This window comes from Blennius ocellaris (genome assembly GCF_963422515.1).
Source record: "Blennius ocellaris genome assembly, chromosome: 9".
Taxonomy (NCBI): domain Eukaryota; kingdom Metazoa; phylum Chordata; class Actinopteri; order Blenniiformes; family Blenniidae; genus Blennius; species Blennius ocellaris.
The window spans coordinates 3,920,214-3,937,302 of NC_137658.1; the positions used below are offsets into that span (position 1 = coordinate 3,920,214).

Sequence of the window (17,089 nt, forward strand, 5' to 3'; positions counted from 1 at the left end):
TTCCAGAGCGGCTAATGGAACGTCTCTACCAGGTGGAGACGACTTTGACGGGGAGTCCCTGGTGGCAGAGCTCTTTATCCTGAACAAGACTTAATTCTACGTATTGATCCTGGAGGGAACATCAAACAACGGCTTCTCTTACAGATAACAGACAGGAATCAAACAATCTCACCGGTAAAATGCTAAACAAAATTCTAAATTCTAACAGGCCTTGTTTACGTGACAACGTTTGCAGTGAAAACACTTTGGTTTTTTTGCATATTCGTTTCAGAAACGTTTTGTGTTTACACGGCAACATATTGAAAACGATGTTTGTTTACACGTGTAGTTAGCATGCCAGGCCAGGAGGGGGTGCTGTATTCTGCTGCTGTAAAACCCCGTTTAAACACAGAGAACTATAACACTTTGCTGTGAGTATTTTGGAGAAGTTTTGCCAGCGAGCAACATATTTTATAAGTTTTCTTAAAAAAAAAAAAAAAAAAAAAAAAGCTTAAATATATTTATTGGTACATTTCACTGAATCTTATGTAACCCAACCGTAACCCCAGTGTTTTCAGGTTCCAGGATAACTTGGAGAGTTTTGAGCACTTCTAAATGTACAAACCCGACAAAGTTTCAGAAACTCCTCTGATTGGGCGACTCCACATCATATCAAATGTCCTTAAATCTGTTTACAATAAAGCCCCATCAAAAACCTCCTCTCCTCCACTTCTTATCCTAAAAGTGCATTTGATCAAAATGTGTTTTCTTAGATGTTTTTTTTTTTTTTTTTTTACTTTTATTGTTTTCAAATGAGTCCAAATGTTGTCAGAAAGTGTGGAAGTTGCAGAGATTCTGTGCCGTTAAGAGAAAACATGTTCCGTCTGTCCTCGCCTGCACATTTGCCGAGTGAAAAACTCAAGTTTGACACTGAAGCGTGTTCGTCTGCTGTTTGATCACATGACAGGAGGAAAACCTTCTCACGCAGAAACAAACGATGGAGAAAAGTTTCCAACTCGTCGTCACAATACCACAGTTAATCTGACAACAAACATCAACTAACAGAGTTCAGTTTTTCTTTTCTTTTTTTTTCTTTTTTTTATATCAAAACCAGTATCGAAGCTCAGTCTGACCTTTAAAACACGACTTCATTGAAATATATGTTTTGGGTATAAATTCGATGAAGTCTCCACAATAACACACACACACACACACACACACACACACACACACACACACACACACACACACACACACACACACACACACACACACACACACACACACACACACACACACACACACACACACACACACACACACACACACACACACCTGGCTGAGGCCCAAAGGCTTGAGCCCGCATGCAAGAGAAAGGTGGGGGGGCATGTTACAATCTGGTGTGTGTGTGTGTGTGTGTGTGTGTGTGTGTGTGTGTGTGTGTGTGTGTGTGTGTGTGTGTGTGTGTCAGAGAGGAGGGCCGGTGTGTAGAAAGGGGGAGGAGATGGCCTCTTGAGGGAGTGCTGGAAGTGTCTCAACAGCACTTTGCTTCAGACAGCTAGAAGTTAGTATCATCAGAGACGACAGTACTACTACATAGTACTACTACATAGTACTACTTTCTGCACGGGATTTCGTACTACGACACACTTCCACACAGCACTCCTCCACTCTGGTGTGTGTGTGTTTGTGTATTTTTTTGGAGGATTTTCCAGTTGGTCCTGTTGGATGTTGTCGGTGCAGCGCATCATGGGGACGGTCCGGACGTGGTCGTGTGGCGTGAGGAGGCTCGGCGCCGCAGACGACTGAGACGAGGTCAAACGGCGAGGGGGGGAGGAAGAGTCGACGACGGGACGTCAGGTACGGTTCTCCCACCTGGGCTGCCGTCACTGATGTTCACTGCCACATGTTTACCCCTCAGAGCGCCGACACTCAGGAACCAACATATGAGAACCATCACACAGGAAGCAGCTCACACGAAGGACCCTATTGGGGACCTGATACAGAAAATATGAGACAGGAACCACTGAATGAATGGATTTATTTTTATTTTTTATTTTTTTTTACATGTGCATGCAAAATAAAATATAGAAATATATGTTAATCTTTTTGATGACATGTTAGAAACCAGAGGATGACATTAAAAAAAAGTCAGAAATAAGACTTATTTCCATAAAATAAAAATAAAAATCAAATCAAATCAAATAAATAAAAAAGAAACCATATAAAATATGAAAGGAGCCAGAATACGGGAACCGTCACATTGAAAGTGTCACGTCTCCACTAACCGAGGAACCAGACTGATGCCACTTTATAGTGCAGCTTTTCTTTACTTATTTGTACGTTATTTTGAGAGAGAAATGAGAAACTGCACTTCATTCTGCTGTGTGACAGTTCAGCTCAGTGCACCTCATGGAGGAGGAGGAGGAGGAGGGTGGAGAGGAGCATGTCGATGCACGCAAACACTCCCTCCTCTTCCTCCTCTGATTCCCAGAAAGTCACTCACTCTTGTGTCTTATTGCTTTTTTTTTTTAAAACTCTGCTGCACGTGTGCAGATCTTGTAATCGTTTCAAGGCCGGAGCTACTTTTTTTTTTTTTTCCTGTTGTGGGCTCAGTGGCCGGTGTCGGTGATGGATGTATTCTGAGATGAGTCCTGAGCTACAAGCTACCGTCTGATAAAGAAAGAAAAAAAAAAGTGATTCCCGTGAGCAGAAAGTGAAACGAAGGGGGTTGTTGTGTAAACGAACCCTGATCTGCGCCCCTCAACCTGCTCTGACCCGAGAGCTGCTAACACCTTGTAATTAAAGCTGGAAGTATGAATCAGGAGAAAAACAACAAAGAAGTCAACCTGCTAAATCTACTGAACATCTTCCATAAACATGTGTAAACTAAGACTGAAAAAAAACAAAAAACAAAAACAAACAAAAATATATATCTAAATAAATCAAAATAAATGAAAAAAATACATATATATATAAATAATTGAAAAAAAAGAAAAATATACATATATATAAAAATAAATAAATAAATAAATCTATCTATCTATCTATCTATCTATCTATCTATCTATCTATCTATCTATCTATCTATCTATCTATCTATCTATCTATCTATCTATCTATCTATAAAAATAAATGAATGAAAATAAATGAACATTTTATGTGAAGTCATCACACTTTATTTAGTTTTCTGTCCTCACAATATAGACACATTATTCACTCCATATAATTTGGGCCCCTTTTATACGACAATGTTTCAAGTGAACACGCATCGTTTTTTTGTTTTGTTTATTCTTTATGTTGAAAAATAATGTCAGTTTCGGCTAAAAAACCCCCCACAAAATAAGATAAATTTCCAGTGACTCCGAGCCTCATTGTGGTGTAAATTGACCCTGAAACAGAACAAAGGTTTTCCCGTTTTCACTTGAAAATAGTCATAATCAAGGCCTAAATTAGAGCCCAAAGTCAAGGAACTGTAAAATAGTTGTTTCAATAAAGTAATTCAAAGTAACTTCTGTAAAACAAGCTGTTTTTCGTGATTGGTTGATTGAGCTGTCAGGAAAAGTAAAAAAAAAAAAAAAAAACTTTTTCTGCCATTTGTATCACGTAGATTTTTTTAGAAAATGTCAGACTCTGATAATTGATCAGTTTCATTTTAAATGGTGAAAAAAAGTTTGACGGTCAGTGTTTAAAATGGCTTTTTCCTCCATGTTTGTAGTGGAAAGTGAAGGTACAGGAGCCTCGAATTAACAAAAACCCTTCTTATAACACTTTAATGCTGAAAGTTCAAACTTTTTTTCACCAAACGGCACAAAGCTCATTAACATGTGTTGATGCCATCTTTCTCGTCACTGCAAATGAAAAGCAACCAGTCGCTCCGTGATGCAGCGACGTCGTGTCTGACCTTGATGACAATGTATGAACCGTTGTGTGGTTTGACGTCGGTGAGCCGAAGATCAATAGAATAGAATCTCTGTTATTATGAATATATCTCCAACCATCCAGAGCATTTCTAACATACTGCAGTACTGTGTCACTGCAGAGGATCGTCACAACGGCTCCGAAGATCGTCGGGTTCACAGTTTGAACTGCTGCCATCAGGGCAAACGTTAAAGAACAAACACTTTTTATCCAACTGCAGCCAGTTTATATAACAGAACAATAAACAAATTAATGTGCAATATAATGTGAAAGAGACCAGTGCAGTGCAACAGGTTTTGTTTGTACATTTATTGATATTGTGAAGTTCTGATCTGATCAGATCTTGGGACCTTCTGACCTGGAACTGGACCAACAGACCTCCCCAAAGTTAAACTGTCACACCCCTATCCCCCCCCCCCCCTTCCCACAAACCCACCTAAACAAGGCTTCAGGGTCACACCCTGTAATTATGGCATTAGCTGTCAGAGCGGAGTGACCCAGCGGGTGGGATTTTGTGTATGTGTGTGTGTGTGTGTGTGTGTGTGTGTGTGTGTGGCTGTTTAGCATCAACTGCCCCCCCCCCCCCACCCCACCCCCCTTCTTACCCCCACACCCCTCCACCTTTCTCATGACATGGGTGAACCCTGCAGAGCTGAGAACCCCGGTGACAGCTGCTCACTCTCTGTTTCTATAATCCACCGCTTCCCAGAGTGGCATGGCGGGGGTCGAGGTGGAGGTGGAGGTGGAGGTGGAGGGAGGGGGGGTGGAGGTGGAGGGCTCCGGGTGTCGTTTACATGAAGTCCACATGTCTCAAGACAAAAATCCAGAAGAATTGTCTTTGATTAGAGGGAATCTTGAGACAATCAGAAAAGAACGTCGGCTTCCTTCCAGTTTGTTTACGTTTACTGTGTTTTGTTCTCTGCACACATGCTTGTGTGGTTTCATTACAAAAACAAGCAACAGCGCCCTCCTTGTGGCCCGGCAGACTAACTGCATTGTCAGTGTCTCTGCTGCTGCTGCAGTGTAAACCAACACTTTCCCCCCCCTTTTTTTAGCAGATTAGATGTCACGTTGTCAAACGTTGTCGTGTAAACGGGGCCTCCGTCACTTTCGTTTCGCTTCCTCACCAACATGTCTTTTTCTTTGCGTCGTCGGGGAGACGCTCGGCCCACCGGACCTCCTGCTGTGAGATTGATGCTCTGCTTGAGTTGCAGCTGCTGTTTTCCTCAGCTCCTCCCTGTTTGTGTTTGCAGGGTCAGGCTGCTGAAAACTTTGGTTTCTGATGAGTTTCCCTGCTTTAACTCTGCTGAAGGAAAGCGTGTCTGTAGTAACTTCGCTGCACTCATTTGGATGCATAAAAAAAAAATTAAATCGTAGAGATAATTAAATTAAAGGATATATTTGGGGGAAATTTTCTGGAAAGATTTGAATCTCCTCTCCTAAAAAGCAACGGATCTGCACTCGCTCCATCCCTCATCCTGGCATTTCCAGCCATTGATACTGAGACGGAGTTTTAAAGTTTTTAAAAACGTTCATGTTTAGGAACAGTTTTCAAAAAGTGGTATTTTCAGCGGCTCCTGGCACCGTTGTCATGTAAACAGACACCCAGAAGAGTTTTGCGTTTTCAGTTGAATATTAATCTGTATGTCCGACCATTGTTAGATCTCAATTCCAGTATGGAGTTGTTTAAAAAAAAAAAAGAAAGAAAAAAAAAGAAGGAAGTTTGAAGGTTTATGTACTTTAGTTGTTCAAACTTGCAGGATTTGGCAGGTTCACCCCCCCCCCCCCATCTTTACCTTATCTATTTACCACTTCTGTGTCTGATTACATGAAGATACAGTGTTAAGCTGAGGGAAAAAAAAAAAGTTTGGGTGGGATTGGTTTAAAAGCAGCTTTTAAAAACTGTGCGGAGAATCAGCGCTGTGGATCGTCCACACGAAGACGATAAAGCAGATACGGGCAGTCTCATGATGCTGTTGCCATGGCGACCGGTCGGCCTGATGTCAAATGTCGTCTGAGTCTGTCCAGACCTCCCAGCGCCGTGCGTCCCTTTATGATGACATCACACTCGTGCCTGCGGAGGGCAGGTCAGAGGTGACTGATAACGGCCACTCAGGAAGAAGGCAGTAAAACGAGAGTGGAGCCTAAGAGGCACTTTCCATAAATCTGAAGTAGTCTGAGGACACACACCCCCCCCCCGGCCCAACTTTTAATAGGCAGCCGACAGCCGGGCGACCAATCAGGGGAGTGAAGTTCTCCACACTTAGGTAAATATCAGATAACGTGTGTGTGTGTGGCTCCAGCAGAGCTTCTCTCTGATGAATGGTAATGCCCACCGAGCCTCAGGGACCAGATGGAGACGTGTGATTGGCTGATGGGCTGCTGCAGGTGAAGAGTGTGAGGGAAACTCGGCACAACGTGGAGAAATAGAACTTGTCATTTCACACCGAGCCCCCCCCCCCCGTTGACACGGAAACCGCAGGAACACTGAAAACAATGTAGTTGGTTGTTTTTGTGATAAAAACACACACACACACACCTGGCGGGTATTCCAGCAAGGAGGTTCAACAAACTCTGAGTCTCAACCTGAACTCTGAGTTTCCAGATCGACTGATCAGAATCAACTCTGACATTAGTTCTGTCTAAAACAGAACTATAACATGTAATCCAATAATTTCTAAACTATTGAGCGCACCTTAATATAAGCCACACCCATTAAAAAAAAAATTCTCGGAGTTACATGATGCACCTGAATGCATCACCCGTGCATCGGTGGCATGAAGCTTGTTAACCCGTCAAAATCCATAAATTCGCTGTATCAGTGTTTCAAAGCGACTTATAGTCCGGAAATTACAGTAGTTCACAGTCATACAGGCCGTTTACAGTCGTATTCTTCCTAAAATGATAAATACTCGAGTACAAATCCCTCAAAACTATTCACATATTAGTTACTTAAATGATATTTGCTTACTTTCGATTAAATGTCTTAAATTAAAACTTATTTTTAGGCCACATTTCTCTAAACAATTAAAACAGTGAAGGTCACTGGGGGATGCCACAGAACAGTAAAAATTGGGGGAATGCTCTTTACCTTTACAACCTTTCAGACAGCAGTAATGAAGTAAGTTCAAACAGAGTCGGGGTGTGTGTGTGTGTGTGTGTGTGTGGTGGGGACAGATTCCTTGTTGGTGGTTTATTTTCCCTCCTTGATTAAAAAAAAAGAAAAGAGAGAGTTGTTGTGGAAGTGACAGCTGGTGAAGCCTCCCCATTCATCACGGCGTGAAACCACAACCGCCTCATTACAGAGAGTCTGTAAACACTAAATCACTAAAAACAGCACACGACACAAAAACACCGATTTAGGTCGGCGCATAATTCAGACAAACAGGATGAATCTAATTAACGCTTGGATAAAGAGCCGTTATGTGTTGCTCTTCATTCGAGGATATTTTTTTTATGCACATTTAGAAAACAAGCTTAAGTTTAGAGATTTTACACCACTTTCAGAGGATTAATCCAAGTACGGGCTTGTTTTAGACTTCGGTTTTACATTTGTTCAAACCAGATCGCTTTGAAATAATAATTCTGGGTGACTTCTGTACATGAATTTACAGTTTTAGACAAGTTCTATATCCGTATGAGTTACAGACACTTTTAGACCTGCAGACTTTAGTTTTAGATTTAGAACTTTTGGATTTTCACCAGTTTGACAACTAATGATCTGTGATTTTCCCGACAAAGAGCCGATGCTCCTCCTGCTGAATGTCCCGCTGTGGAACGCCGAAGGTGATGAGTTGGAAGTCCATGTGAGGTGAAGTGAGGACTGTGAACATGTGTCTGAGAGTGTGTGAGGCGGATGAACGGTGTCGTGTTTTACGAGTGGGTCTTTTGAAGCTGCCCGAAGTGCTTTGTGAATGGCCGGGTTTCAGGTGAACCTTTCAGGTAAAAAAGGGGGCTAATCGCCCAACAAAACCCAGGAAACACAGGGTGTTGATGAATATGAGCGCAGAGGCAGCTGGGTCGGCCAGTTTCAACACAAAAGGCAAAAAAACCTTGCAGTCTTTTCACTGCGTCATCACGGCCGTCCGGATCTCCTTTTGTCCAAACAGATGGAGGTAATTTGCCAGCACTGGCCCCGCCCACTCTTTACAAACCACTCCCGCCTTTCAGCGGCGCAGCTGCAGGATCCAACATGTCTGCCAAAAGGCGTCGAGCAGGAGGGGCCGAGACACGCCCACGTCTGAGATTATTCAACAATACAGACGGATTCAGGAAAGCAACCAGCAATATCTACGACGAACCAGCCAACACTCAACCTACAACCAACTCGCAACACCTACAACCAACCGGCAACAATAACAACCAACTCGCAACACCTACAACCAACTCGCAACACCTACAACCAACTCACAACACCTACAACCAACCGGCAACACGAATAACGAACCATCAACAACTAACCAGCAACTCCTCCAACTAACCAGCAACATCTACAATCAACCAACCAACCAACACTAACAACTCACCAGCAACATGGATGACGAACCAGCAACATGCAACTTACAACCAACCGGCCACACTGACAACCAACTAGCAACACCCACAACCAACCAACAACTCACCATCAACAACAACTAACCAGCAACATCTACAATCAACCAACCAACCAACACTAACAACTAACCAGCAACATCAATGACAAACCAGCAACACTCAACTTACAACCAACTGGCAACACAAACAACCAACTAGCAACACCCACAACCAACCAACAACTCACCATCAACAACTACTAACCAGCAACTCCTACAACTAACCAGCAACATCTACAACCAACCTACCAGCAACACCAACAACTCACCAGCAACACTGACATCGAAACAACAACCAACTAGCGGCATCAGGAACTAATCAGCAACGTTTCACGCGCTGGCGGACAGGAACAGGACGAATTGACGTAAACCAGCAACTCGGTCAACCGGCCAACAACACTTACAATCAACCTGCAGCAAAGCAGCAAAACCAACTTGCAACTAACAGAAACAACTGCAACTGACCACCAACCAACCAATTTGTTCACTGGGAAGACTTAAGACGTGTACGTACACACGAACGCACGCCAAGAAACAATTTTCTCGTCAAGCGTGAGGCAACCAACAAGTGGTTGCAGGTTGGGACACACAGTGTGTGGGAGGAGAATGTTTTTAGATTTGAAGGGTTCGACTGATCGGCATTTTTTTCTTAAAAGAAAAAACTCTGTTTCAAACTGTTATAGACGGAGTCATGTTGCACCCGGGGCTACGTTTGGTGTCCCATCGTTCTTGTTCTGTGCTTAAACATGTGCAGTGTGTCTGTAGTTCCACCTACGATCCTGCTCCTGCTCAAAAAATAGTCACAATAATAGAATAATAAAAAAAAGAAAAAGCTTCACTAAGTTCCCACTGCTCACTGAACTGAGACGGATTAGTTGTGTCCACAAAGCAAAGCTTGTTATGATGAATAAAATCCACCTGAAAGCTAAAGTAACTCCACCAGAGAGGATTGCTTCATACATCATCATGACAATCCCTGAGCAGCTGGACGAGCCATCGGATTGGTGACTCAGCAGTTTTTTTTATCAAACGGGAGCCAGAGCGTGTAAATACTGAGCGACCCTGCCATATATTAAATATCTTATGGAAAAATCCATGGCGGAACCCGTCTGAGACGTCGGGATGATGCGACGCTGGGAAAATTAGTCTGCGAACATCTGAAGTCTGACGAAACCCAAACAGGAGCCTGAAGCTGAAATTTGATCGTCTGTCACCTTGCGGGAGGAGATAGCATCCCCCACATACTCCCCTTCAACCCCCCCCTGAGCAACCACTTGACCCCCCCCCCCCCCCCCCCCCACACACACACACACACACACACACCACTGCTGAGACCAGCAGCACCAGCAGACCTGCACACACTTTAAAGTCTGCACACAATCTGACCAGTGTTTCGCAGATTTCTTCCTGCAGAAGAACTGAGTCTCCCTCGTGCCGACGTGTCAAATGAAAGACGCCAGAATACAATTTTGAATATTAAATTTAAACGAGAAACACTCGGATTCCCGGGTCTGATTGATGCTTCTGCGCAGTGACATTGAATGAGGAGGTGCACTATTTGGCAAAGTTCTCGTACTTCATTCAGGTGGCAGTTCATTCAAGCAAATTTGATTTAAAGACACTTTGAATTAATTAAAGAGAAAAAAAATGAGAATAAAACCAGCTGAAACTGAAGTTCAGAGAATCCGATAAAATCTAATATGACCCAAAGGAGAGGAGAAACTGGCAAAAAAACAGATAATGATACATTTTATACGCATAAAATATATGCTGTAAGGATACATATGCAAACACATAAAACAAACTTCAAAAGAAATAATATATTGCTATAAAATGTTAATATGAGAACGGAAATGATACAAAACTGAAATTAAAACACAAATATACAACAAAATGCAAAATATAAATGGAAGTAGAAAACTTGAATCATCGATAGAATGAGTGAGTTAAAAAACAAACCACAATTAAGCATGAATTAAAAGCAGGGGAAAAAGACAGCATAACACCGGTGTCACACATCCTCCATGTGCTCCCAGCCGTTACCAAGAGGATTCCTGGTGTCATTCCTAAACAGATTCCATGAATAATGAATGGACATTTGTCTTCAGAGCGGCGAAAGTGGTTTGCACTCTTGCCTCGCGCGCAGAACATGGCGGGTTGCAAGTCTGGACCGGCGTGAACCCTGCCTTCACCCACCGATAGCGAGGAGTCGGATAAAAGTAGTGCAGAAGATGGATTGATGGATGTTTGCTTTCACGTTTGGCTTCGCTCCTCTGCTCCTCTGCTCTATCACAGTGAGGGCGACAAACATCCAGAGACACTGACTCTGATAACATCGACTCGGCCATTACTGCTTCAACCTGAAGCATGAAGACGAGACAGATACAGATCGTCTTCAAACATCCCCCGGGGGGGAGGGGCAGGGGAAAGTGAAATCGTAACAGCGGTTCACGAATTTGTCCCTGAGCTTAATCAGACTTTAATTGGCTTTAATGAGAGAATCTGACCCGCACACTGGGCAGGAGCAATGCCACAAAACTACAGTCACTGTGTGTGTCCATTATGGAGACAGGAGCTTTAACCAGGTAACTTACTTGAAAGTGAAAAGTTACTTTTTGTGGCGCGTTTAAAACGAGTCTTGCCTCACTCGAAGCCGACGCGCACACATACAGTTTGCAGTGAGATCAGCGCCGAACCACCCACCATTGTCTACATAAATCAAACTATCATACTACAAATCCTCCTCATAGCTGCGCGCTGACAAAGGCTCAGCAGTGATCATTTGGATAATACTTGTTGCACATATAATTAGGGGGATGCCACCTGTCTGAGAAGGTTTCAGGCTGTTCTTTGCCTCTGAAGCAATGCAGAGTCCTAATTTTTTTTTCTCTATGGACGAGTCGGGACAGGCCTGGCCCCGGGCCTCTGACTCTACTGTGTGTTCACTTGTTGGTTTTGTGTGTGTGTGTGTGTGTGTGTGTGTGTTGAGCTATGTGGGAAGCGTTCGCAGTATTTACACAACAGCCTCGAGTCCCACTGTTATAAGTCTTGTTCTGTAGCCGATTCACATTTGTTGCATTCCCGGTTCAACTGCATGAAACTGAAATCGTCTTGTTTCTGTCCCTTTCGCAGCTCCGTGGAGCGTCGGAAGATGGCCGCCCCAGGGAGGACGCTCATCGCTCTGGCTGCGGTCCTCCTGCACGCGGCGAGGTGCGACGGCATCGTGGGAAAGCCAAAGGGCAGCTCTCCGCTCCGGTTCACGCACCACCTCTACAATGCCACCATCAACGAGAACTCGGCACCGCGGGTGTACGCCGAGACGCCAGTGAAGATGGGCATCCAGATGATCGACCCGTTCTGGAACGTCAAGTATGAAGTCGCGTCCGGTGACGATGACGGCTTCTTCCAGGCGGAGGCGCTCAGTGTCGGAGACTTTTGCTTCCTGAGGATCAAAACCCGCAGCAGTAACTCTGCGCACCTCAATAGGGAGGTGAGAGACTCGTACACTCTGACCGTGGAGGCCATCGAGAGCACCTCAGACCTCCAGGCAAAGGCCAAAGTCATTGTCCAGGTGCTTGACACCAATGACCTAAAGCCCCTCTTCTACCCCGCCTCCTACAATGTGGCCATCGGGGAGGACGCCCCTCTCAGGTCCAGTGTAACCCGAGTCAGCGCCACGGACGCGGACATCGGCAGCAATGCCGAGTTTTACTACTCCTTCACCAGCAGAGCCCATCCGTTCATCGTGGATCCATTCACAGGCGCGGTCAACCTGGCCAAGATGCTCAACCACAGCCGCACGAACAGATACGACCTCACGGTGTTAGCGGAGGATCGCGCCAAGAAGATCTCCGGAGTGCAGAAGTTTGGAAACGTAGCCAGAGTCACAGTTAATGTCCAGAAGATGCACATGAAAGCACCACTCATCCACCCGCCCTCCAAACCCAACTTCTCCTCAGATGGAGGAGTGACCATTAATGTCCACGTCGAGGCGGGAATCAAGCCTGTGGACTCTCTGACGATCGTTGGAGGCGATCCCCACAAGTATTTTGAAGTAATCCCCTCAGGTGTCCAGGGCTCTGACTTCCAAGTGATCTCCACAAAGAGGATTAACTGGGCTCTCACTCCTATGGGGATGAATCTGTCCCTCCAGGCTAAAGACTGGAGTTTTCCCAGTTTACTCTCTCCAGTTACAAAACTCCACATTCCTGCATATCATTACAGCCCGCTGGCATTCATGGAGGACACCTATATTGTTACCTTGAGTGAGTTTTCTCCTCCTCAAACGTACGTCGTGAGAGTTTCTCTCACCTCAAGTGGTCAGAATGTCACCTTCAGCATTAAGAATAATCCAGACACTTCTAAGTTCAAGATGAACCCGCGGACGGGGATCATCGTGACCACGGAGAGGTTTGACTACGAGGCAAAAGATCGGTATGAGTTTGACGTGGTGGCCAATCACGGTGAAGCCGAGACTCACATCGTGGTCGAGATCACAGATGAAAACGACAACAGTCCGCAGTTCATTCGCTCGTCCTTCGAGGCGTCGTTGGACGAAAACTCGCCGGTTGGAAGCAGCGTTTTGAAGGTTTCGGCTTCAGACAAAGACAACGGCAAAAACGGCTTTGTGACCTACGCCATCGCAAACGCCGGCCAGTCACCTTTTACCATCGATCCCTTCACGGGGGTCATCGCCACCTCTCAACACCTGGACTACGAGCTAATGAAGCGCAGATACCACCTGAGAATCTGGGCTTTAGACAGCGGTGCCCCCTTCAGTCATGTCAGCGAGTGTCCCGTCACGATAACGTTGAACAACGTCAACGATAACGTGCCCCTGTTTGAGAGGGTGAACTGTAACCTCACCGTGCCCCCCGACCTGCCGGTGGGACATGCGGTGGTCGAGCTTTCCGCCATCGACTTGGACGAGCTGCAGCAGCTGCAGTACGTCATCGAGTCCGGGAACGAGATCCAAGTGTTCGCCATCGACTCAGCCTCAGGAGCTATCACCCTCCAGCGGCCCATCCCCCCTAACCAGGGCTCGTTCACGCTGAAGGTCATCGCCTCCGATGGGAAGCATCAGTCTGAGGCGTCGCTGGTGAGAATAACCGTCACGAACCGGGGTGACGAGCCGGTGACCCAGTGCCGGGAGACGGGAATCTTCAAACAGCTCACCGACAAACTCATCGAGACAATCAAACCTGATTTGTTGGGTCTGGAGGAGGACACCTTCTCCGACGTCCACATCACCAACCGACACTCTCCCAAGTTTGACCAGAGCGTTCCCAGCTCTCTCGACCTCTCCGAGGATCACCCACTAAACGCCACCATCGTCCAAGTCAAAGCCACGGACCTGGACTCGGGATTCAACAGTCAACTCGTCTACACCTTGTCAGGAGGGAACGAAGATGGCTGCTTCTCCATTCACACCTTCACAGGTGAGTCACGCTGCGCAAAGTAATAATACTCTGAAATTCATGCACTAATTACTGCAGATACAGTGGAACTAGTTATTTGCGATGGTCACACGGCTGAATCATCATAGTGTTGTTGTGACACATAAGCAGAATGTTCAGCATCGTGTGCATCAGACTGATTCATTCACTAAGTTCAGCTGAAATTACAGAGTGGATGTTGGCACATGCAGACATGCAGACAGGGACACTGCCTGCTATTCAAGCTGCTAATGCTAATCACAACTGCTGCTTATATTCAGTTCAGCCATGTATGAATTGATTTTAATCAAATTTAATGTTTTTAACCAAATACATACCAATAAATAAATACATGTAGACAAAAACATAACCTTCCCCCAACTTTCGTTGGCTAAGGTAACAATCTATAGAGACAAGTGTAATCAGACTACTGCTGGGGATAAATGCCAGTGAGATTGGATTACAGTTAGACATCTTTTATGTTGCTAATCAGGACGATTGAAATGGTCCAGGAGTAATGAAGTGCTCCTCGTCCATTAAAAAGGAGTTTAGTGCTAATAATGCTAATGCTAAAGCTAAAAATCAGCCTGACAATTGAGAACAGTGAAACTGAGTTACTAATTTATTGATCGTGAGTCTCTTCTCAAAGCAGCAGGGTTTGGGTAGAATTCCCCTTTAACTTTGTCATTTTCCAACATCAGGCGACTTGCAGCTGGTTTGTCCGCTGGACCGGGAGGTGAAGGAATTCTACATTTTGAACATCACCGTGTACGATCTGGGGTTTCCCGCAACGTCCGCGTGGAAACTCGTGGCCATCAACGTGCTGGACGTCAACGACAATCCTCCAGTTTTTGACCAGGAAAGATACGTCGTCCACGTTTCGGAGAACACGGAGCCGGACTCGGTGGTGTTCACCGTCCGGGCGGTGGACTCAGACGCGGACCTGAGTGGGAACGTGGCGTACTCGCTGCTGACCTCCGCCGACGCGTTCAGGATGGACAGGGTGAGCGGGGAGCTCACCTTGACGGCCCACCTGGACCGAGAGAGCTCGCCCCGGCATGATCTTTGGATTGAGGCCCGAGACCAAGCGAAGCCGGGCTCCCAGCTCTTCTCCGTCACCAACCTGGTGGTGGTGGTGCAGGACGTCAACGACAACCCGCCCAAGTTCATGCCCAAAGTCTACAGGGTCAAAGTGCCCGAGGACGTCCCTGTGGGCACCCTGCTGGTCTGGATGGAGAGCGTGGACCTGGACCTGGGCAGCGGAGGCCTGGTCACCTACAACCTGAAGACCACCGAGGGCGGGACCTTCCAGCTGGACTCCTCCACCGGCGCCCTGACCCTGGAGCGGGAGCTGGACTTCGAGAGGCGGTCGCGGTACAACCTGACGGTGCGGGCGGTGGACCACGGTCTGCCGCGCTCCCTCTCCTCCTCCTGCGTCGTGGAGATCCAGGTGCTGGATGTCAACGAGAACCTGCACCGGCCCGCGTTCTCCGAGTTCGTGTACGAGACGGCGGTGATGGAGGACGCAGCGGCGGGGACGTCCGTGGTCACGCTGACGGCGTCAGACAAGGACCTGGGCAGAGACGGGGTGGTCCGGTACTTCATCCAGGACGGGTCCGGACTCGGGGTTTTTGCCATCGACCAGGAAACGGGTAAGAAACACTCTCACCTGATTTTACTCTTTCCTCTTACCGGATTTAAATCAGAGGGCCGACAGTAACAATAAATCACACCGTGCCTGTCACTTCATAATGTGTTTTTCGTTTGTTACCATCAGTCTCAGTTAAATTTAAAACAAACAAACCTTCTGATCAGCCTGGAGGAGTTTACAGGAGCTGACATAACAGTTTGGACTTGATTCATATTATAGGTAAATGATGTGCGAGGAGCTCATCTCAGAGCCAAACACGTTTAACAAGGGTTGGAACTTAAAAACACAACGGCGCTCGTTAGATTATTGTTCCCAGTCCCCCCCCCCCTCCACCCCCCGGGTTCAGATCCAGTGCTAAACTAAAACTTGACAAGAGCAAAGTGAGTTTTCTTCCGGTGCTTCTTCAGGTCTTTTCTCCCCCCAGGGTGAGATGTGTGAGTTTCCATGAGACGGTGGGGGTTGTTTTGGGGGGGGGGGGGGGTCAGGTGAAGGCCTGCTGTCAGAGCTCAGATACAATCAGGAGGTTCTACATTATCTCTTGACCTGCTTCTCCAATCGCCACGCGCTGTTTTGGCAACACAAACCTGTCAACGGAGATTTGAGGATCCAGACAGGTCACACATGTGACCCTCCAGGCTTCAGCCTGAACCAGGAGAGAAGACGGAGCCATTGATTGATCCTCCAGACTGTACGAGCAGATTCTCTCTCTTACTCTTGTTTTTTTTTCTTCGCTGCATCTTGTTTTTTCCCCCATTCCTGTTTGCCGACTCCGCGATGGACGCGTTTCTTTGATGTTCGCTATCTGCTCCAGATTGTATGTTTCTGTATGCTGATTTCATCTCCCTCCCTCATCGTCCCTTTACATTTTTACCATTCTCTTCATTTTTCTCTGCCGTCTGTGTTGTTGACCCCCCTCAACCCCACCCCTCCGCCTCCTCTCAGGTGTGATCCGGACCACGGGGCCGTTGGACCGGGAGCTGAGGCCTCATTACTGGCTCTCTGTCTATGCCAGCGACCTCGGGACAGAACCCTTACTCTCCTGGACCCACGTGTTCCTGGAAGTCCTGGACGTCAACGACAACGCTCCCGAACTCTCGCAGCCGGTGTATTTCGCCGCCGTCCGGGAGAACGTGGAGAAGGTGTCCTCCGTCGTCAAGGTGTCAGCGTCCGACGTGGACTCGTCCTCTGAGGGGAAACTCTCGTTCCACATGCTGGAGTCCCAACGGACCTTCTTCAACGTGGATCCAAAGACCGGTCAGTACCGTCGCTGCACTGCAGAAGGCGCTGTTCACTACACGTAATGTTCGCGACGGACACGATTACACAAAGTATAAAATATACAAAGCACAATGATGAAAAGCAAAAAGGTGAGAGATTTGACTTTCCTTTCTTGTCTGAGGAATTTTAAAAGCTTCACGACTCAGGACTGTGTTTCCACGACAACGTTTTTGGCCGAGCGTCCACGCGGGGTAGCGTTCTAGAAGCTCCAAAAAGTTCTTTCTTTTTTTTTG

The 17,089-nt window shown here is 46.3% G+C and overlaps 1 protein-coding gene across 1 annotated transcript in view; it reads left to right on the forward strand.

Annotated features, from left to right (window-relative positions):
* Positions 1 to 1,624: 1,624 nt before the first annotated feature.
* Positions 1,625 to 17,089, forward strand: part of fat2 (FAT atypical cadherin 2) — a 65,621-nt gene continuing 50,156 nt past the window's right edge. Inside the window, exons 1-4 of the mRNA XM_080502261.1 lie at positions 1,625 to 1,839; positions 11,625 to 13,930; positions 14,629 to 15,579; positions 16,521 to 16,832. Coding sequence (XP_080358387.1) covers positions 11,644 to 13,930; positions 14,629 to 15,579; positions 16,521 to 16,832 — 3,550 coding nt within the window. The 5' untranslated portion in view covers positions 1,625 to 1,839; positions 11,625 to 11,643. The remainder of the gene's footprint in view (positions 1,840 to 11,624; positions 13,931 to 14,628; positions 15,580 to 16,520; positions 16,833 to 17,089) is intronic.